The sequence below is a fragment of the Neurospora hispaniola genome (assembly GCF_033458365.1).
Source record: "Neurospora hispaniola strain FGSC 10403 chromosome Unknown B0T23scaffold_2, whole genome shotgun sequence".
NCBI lineage: Eukaryota > Fungi > Ascomycota > Sordariomycetes > Sordariales > Sordariaceae > Neurospora > Neurospora hispaniola.
In genome coordinates, this window is record NW_026944407.1 from 4,048,228 (window position 1) to 4,054,732 (window position 6,505).

Genomic DNA, 6,505 nt, shown 5'->3' on the forward strand with positions numbered 1-6,505 from the left:
GGTGGACGCGAACACTCAGCACACAGAGTTACAGTGAACATTGAACGCGGAATAGCGAGTTGCGGAGGTGGCTCCAATGTTACCAAGCAGAATGCTGCACACCAGTCAGTCAGCCATTTATGCCTCGAATCATTTGCATGAAAATAAGATGTCGTCGAAAGGGAAAAAAGAAAGGAGGGAAATATCAAGAGTGGCGCATCCGATATCCATCCGAGTCACACGTTGTATCAAACTTTTCCTGCCAAACTGCCAGTCATCAGAGAAGGCATCATCATCGTATTGCGCGGTGAGCTGGTTCAATAAGTTGATGGGTCTTGCCTGTCACATCGAGGCGACAACGACGACGATGACGACGATAAGGAGCTCGCGCCCGACAAAGAGACATAGCGTGCCAAGTTGCCAACAGTGAGATCTGATAAAATCTCACGTTCGAACCACACCACACCCGTTGTCCGTCAAGTGCGGTGTTGATGGCTGGGCGATGGAGGCCGATGGAGATGATAGGGTGATGTGCTCACCTGCGAAGTTGCCAACCTGGCGGGGGATCATGGGGACGTCGATGGAGGCGTCAGGGGTAGCCACCCCACCTAATGTGCCGCTATTGGCCCGCTTGCCGTGGGCAACGGCAGAGTGGACCAGGCTGCAGTACCCTTGCTTTGTCGACGCTTGAGGTACTAGATTTTGCTTCTTTTATTCCCGGTCCTCTGGCCGACCGCTTCGTGTTCGACGGTTTCCGCGGTGAGGTCGCGAGCCCACACACCTTGGGGAGTTTGGCCACGCCAGGATGTCGACAGAGTAGCGCCATTTGCCCTAGGTGGGCAGCGTCCAACTGCCGAAACCACCGCGAGCATGGAAGTGTTGCAGCTTTGCACTTTGTCTGTGGTCTTTGTCGTTCACAAGAACGGATGAACACGTTTAGCATCGTTTGATGAAGCGATGCAGGAACTCGCAAGCTCTCTAAGTGTGGACAGATTTTGCGGTGTAAAGTGCAACATCCCTGTCCTTGTTTCGCAAAGTTACCAGATCTCATGTATGAAATTCCGAACCAGGAGGCTCCCGTTCCGCAGTTGGGGGTCCCGCCGACCCACGGCCGACGACGACTGGACTCCGCTGATTCGGACGCGGCTTCGCAATCGTGGAGTATTTGAGGGTTCCCTGAAATGTTGGGCTTCCACTTGACGGGGTTGAGTCCGGTTATGACAAGTTCATATTATACTATCATACCGCCGGTATCGATGCGTTTCAGGACCGTTTCTTTCTGGCCGCCGCGGTAAGAATGCCGAATGTGGTGTACGACATCTCTGTAGGGCATTCGGCTGATATCAGTGGCATACCTCACAGAACGGAAAGAGCCATGACGCCAGCTTGGAATTCCGACCTGGTTATTGTCAAATTTCGTCACGACGAAGGACTGAAAGGCTGCGAAACAAACAAAGGGGACCGCCCTCAACATTAACAAAGCGAGGCTCGCCCGATTATTTCTCGGCTGATATCATGGCCTACCCTTCGCCTGCACTTGGCCCAGCCATTTTGCTAAGTTTGATTTCGGGAGAGCTGGCGCTGCAATCCTCCTCAGTGAAGAAACTGGCTGCTGTACGAGGGACCGCCCAAAAACCGTCTTCGTCTCGGGCCGTTTTGATTTGCGCCTCGCGCGTACTGCGAGGTCGAACGACAGACGTCACAGAGCGTCGAGTAATTACGAGCACCCCCACTCACGCCTTCCAATAGACGTCCGTTTCATTCTGTCGACAGCGACCTTGGATATTTACTAGCACCCTGTGTGGTAAAACACAACTGAACTCCGCTTCGTCCCCGCACGCCAATTGGAATGATCTCACACGGCGGAAAAGGTTTTCATTCAAGCATGCGATGGGGACTGTCAAGTTGCAGCTGGCATCGCTGTCCTACACGTCCCGTGACGTGACTGAGTGTTTGGAGATGAGCGCATCTAGCTACTTTCCCATCCCAAGCAGAACAGCCTTTGAGGTAAACTTGAGAAGCACTGCTCGTTAGCAAGTCTACTAACGTAACAATCCTGCTGGGCTGGTGTAGTGTTCATGTACCGACACTGCTCACTTTTTATTTTATTTTGTCGACTGACAAGAAACTAGTCAGTCTCGACGTTAGAGTACCCTCACTGTGCCGCCGCGACAAATGAGAACAAGCGGCAGAAGGGGAGGGGGGCTAGCGCCATTTTTCTCTGCAGTATCGCGAATGGGGTTAGTCCATACGTTGGTGGTGGGCTGCAGTGGCCCCTGCCGAATCCGCTTTTCTTGTCGATGAGGCGGGTGTCCTTGCTAATGGCATTCAGATAGAATTGCCTTCCCACCTGCCAGCCGACACATTGGCGGTACGTACCTGCCTCTGAGGGACAGGGGCAATGCCCCCCCAACTCCTGTGCCCTGCACCCTGTTCCACAACTGCCACCAATGACGCATGCACAAAGAACATGGCGTTCATGACAACTCCGCTGGAAGGTGACACCCTCCGGAATTGCCCCCGGCGTTCAGAATCACACACAGCATCTTGATTACTGCAGGGCAAAAAAAAACCATCACAAATTCACAGGGAGACATGTTGGCATTCGAAAGGTGCGGGTAGAAGAGACAGTCCCGGCAAGCAACTGTCAAAGCCCCGAAGGATTGGAAAGCTATGATGGGATGCTGAAACCACAGACATGGGATTGGGTGTTGGAGTCGTGCAGCTGGGACGAATCTTGCGTCAAATGCAATCCCGTCCGTCATCCGGTCGTCGAGCTTGTCAAGCTGCGAGTGGAAATGGCTGCTCCCGCCTCGTACATCCCGGCTTCGTTCCAGCGTCGAGCGTCCATTGTCTATCGTCCAGCCTGCTTCCAAATTTCACAGTCGTCACAGCGCTGAGAGCTGATAGCCGGGGCATGCGTGTCCCCATTCCGACTCCCAATCAACACGCCCATCTTACCACAGCATAACAACGCAAGACAGTTCCTGGGAATCCTAACCATTATCGATTGTGGAGGGTAACGAGGAGCCCCCGTCCGGAGGGCCAGCGACAACCCCCATTCACACTGCGACAGTGTGTCCATGTCGAGTCAGCCACACAGTGTCAGATGAGGGCTGTCGTCCCAGACCCTGCAGAAAAGGAAAACAACGAACCTCCACATGCTCATACATAGTGTAGCAGCACACACACATGCCTTAGCACCGACCCAACCTTGAGTTGGAGGCCGTTGTGCTGCTACCGAGTTGCATACTGTACTCTCCAACTTGACCAAGTCCCAATTCGTCTCCAAAACAACAGAAGCAATGAATCAATTGATGCAAGCACACAACTCCCCCGACCACATCCGGCAATGACATTGACAGCAAGTGCGGGGGCTGCCAGAAGCAGCACACCACCCGGCCTTCAGCCTTTTGCTCCCGTCACTTGGCATCCTGATCATCAACCATTGACCGACCCTGAAGAGCCTTCAGAAGAGAGTTGAAACGGCTCCTTGTGTGAATCAATTCGGAAAAGGTAGAACGCAATTTTGCGACTGCTATTTGCATCTCTTGAATATTTCGCATCCCTGCCCTGTCGGTGGGAGCAAGCCTGCCCCCATTCACCTAAAGCCACCCCCCCGGGCTGTCCTCCCCACTCCCATCTTGCCCCCGGACCCCTGCCGCTGTGTAGTGCACAAGGACAATGTACTCAGGTACCAGCCATACCGAGCCATCCTTCCTTCCAACCCATCCAAGCCATCCCCCAACCTTGAACTGGAGCAGGCGTGTGGGCAGGGGGAGTGGGCTTGCGCTTGTCATGTCTGCTGGCTAGGTGGTTTGGGCTTTCCCATTCAACCATTGACTTCATAACGGCATCCCTTTGGACGGGCGGACGAAGCTCGCTTCTGTTAAAGCTTGGCCAACCCTCCGCATTGTCCAGCAGACTGGCCTCCTCCGTTTTCCACAGTATAGAGACATCTCATCAAACCAACTAAATCAAAGCCTGACGGAGCAAGAGCTTAGCGCAAGTACACGCAGTCAACCTACAACACTCGAAACACTTGGACCACTCACACCCGACACCACTGCAACTAGTATCGCGCAATCATCTGTCCTGAAAAAAAAAAAAAGGTTGACCGTCGATTTCCCGGACACATCAGGACACAAAGCCAGCACCGTAAACACCGGTTCCTGTCGAGCAGCAACAGATCTCTCCCCCCTTCAGCATTCATACAAGAAAGACCCTTACAACATCCATACAAGCATTCACAAGGAGCCGATCTTCTCCTCTTCCTCTCTTCCTCTCTTCGGCCCTCCCGCCTGTCCCAACTGAGCTGAGAGTAGCCTGCTCCTCTGGCCAAACAAGCAGACCAACGTCAGCCCTGAACCCCCCCTGTCTTCTGTCTTTTCTCTTCTACACAGTAGCGAGTAGAAAAGCACAGCGGACGACAAGACCGCCCTGGCTCGCCTGCATCATTGGGTGAACCCTGTCTCCTCAACGTCCCTGCTAGGGCCCCTTGGACCGGGAGATTCCACCGTCGATCAATCTCGCCCCGAGGTCGTCACAGAATATACCTAGCTCGAAGCCGACTCCACTTGTCCCGCTGACCAAGGAGACAATACCGTTCAGTCGATTTTGGGTTCGCTGCTCTGAAGTGGACGCATACCCGATTGGCCCTAGCCTGCAGTTTGGTACTCCCCATTGTTCCCAGGGCTGCTCGCATGCCATCTGAGCTTCTCAGACCCCCAAGAACACTTAAGGTCGCTGATCCCTCCTTGTCAACTCGTGGTTTGATCTTCTCTTGACATTCGACCCGACTAAAAGGATCCCGCGTTTGATCAGCAACTACTACATACATACATACATACTTACATACTTACTTACATACCTACCTACCACTGTCGACAAACATCTTCAACTCCTCTCTTCCCCAAGTTCACCAGTTCACCTCACAAACAAAACTGGGAAGGACACCGCACTCGTTGCACACACAAAACCCCAATGATGATGACCATAGACGCCAACCAGCACCGTTTTGCACCGCTAAACTACGACCACATGTCTTATCAATCGAGCCAGCCACACTTCACCAACCCTTGGGGTTCGTCCTCGGGTCCTGGAGGGCCGCCTCCTCCTCCTCCTCAGCAGCCCGCTCCTCAGAACATGTACATCAACAACCGTGACAGCGCCGGCCTGCCGCATCTTAACCTCGCTGCACTCCCCAAGCGTCAGCACGACGTCAGGAACGGAAGTGTATGGCCTCATCAACCTGCTGCTCCCGGCCCCGTCACAACTGCGCCAGCAGGTAGCGCTCCCATGGCGGATGTCTATAGGCAGCAGGACTTACTCTCTATGCCACAAGATCATCTCCTAGGTCTCAACCGCATGCCTCACCCAACCACCTCGACAGCATATGATACCTCCGCCTACACCACCTCTGCTTCCCCTGTTAGCACCAACTATCCTCCTTCGACATCACAGTATGAGCTCGGTTACCCACCCGCCACCATGAGGGGGGCCTTTGGCATGGCTCCTGATGACACTGCGAGGAGGTATTCACAGCAGTAAGTATTCTCCGGGTTTGTCCTTTACATCTTACCAATACTAACCCACCTGCCCAGGGGAATTCAACCTGATGACCGGAGAAGCTTTCAAGATGCGCTTGAAGCTAGCCAAGGCATGCTTACCATGAGCCAAGAGACACCAAGGAATATCTACGATGTGCGAAACCGTGCTAGGGGTTCTACAGACTCGTACGGCTTCCCTCAGACGCACTCCACGGGCTCTAGCGTTTCTTCTGCGAGCTTTGGCGGGTACTATGGCGGTTCAGTCGATGGGTCGATCAGCGATTATTCGACCGCAGGCTCTGACATTGAGTCGCTCTCTGGCCGGTCACTTCCTCGCCCTCAAGGCTTGATGTCGAGCCAGCCCCCGGCACCACAGTCTATGATGGGCTCCTTCAGCTCCAAGGTCTCAACAAGTACCTCGAAGAAGCACAAGTGCAAGGTTTGCGACAAGCGCTTCACACGGCCTAGCTCACTCCAGACCCACATGTATAGCCATACTGGTGAAAAGCGTAAGGACTCCCTCGTAACGTAATTTGAGATTTTGCGCCTGCTAACAATTTTCATAGCCTTCCACTGCGAAGTTGAGGGATGCGGTCGCCAATTCTCAGTTGTGTCTAACCTCAGGAGACACAAGAAGGTCCACAAGCCCCAGAGCGAGACGCCATCTGAGACTGGTTCCGAAGCGGGCCAACAGTCGGAATAAACTAACCAGTGCATCTTGCGGAAGTCTTCTTTTTTAACATTATGCCCCTCGATAGACTACACACTTTAATTGTCAACATTCACTACATGTAACACTATCGGCACTGGAACCCCCCAGCATATCACACCACGGTCTATATCGATCCCGGAAAAAAATGGATTCGAAATCGACATAAACAAATGCGACTCGCTACCGCCTACCAAGTACACGAATGGGGTCGGCGGTACCCGCTCTGCATCTCATAGACTTACGTTTTGGCAAGGAGGGACAGCAG

The 6,505-nt window shown here is 53.4% G+C and overlaps 1 protein-coding gene across 1 annotated transcript; it reads left to right on the forward strand.

Moving 5' to 3' along the window:
- Positions 1-4,826: 4,826 nt before the first annotated feature.
- B0T23DRAFT_92386 (uncharacterized protein) lies at positions 4,827-6,505 on the forward strand. Its single transcript, XM_062841989.1, has 3 exons — positions 4,827-5,525; positions 5,583-6,037; positions 6,095-6,505. Exons 1-3 carry the CDS (start codon positions 4,963-4,965, stop codon positions 6,229-6,231), a joined length of 1,155 nt encoding a protein of 384 aa, XP_062695997.1. The 5' UTR covers positions 4,827-4,962; the 3' UTR covers positions 6,232-6,505.

Coding starts and splice junctions, on each gene's coding strand:
- B0T23DRAFT_92386 (XM_062841989.1), top strand. CDS start 4,963: ATGATGATGACCATAGACGCCAACCAGCACCGTTTTGCACCGCTAAAC. Junction 5,526..5,582: donor GCGAGGAGGTATTCACAGCA/GTAAGTATTCTC, acceptor CCACCTGCCCAG/GGGAATTCAACCTGATGACC. Junction 6,038..6,094: donor TAGCCATACTGGTGAAAAGC/GTAAGGACTCCC, acceptor CAATTTTCATAG/CCTTCCACTGCGAAGTTGAG.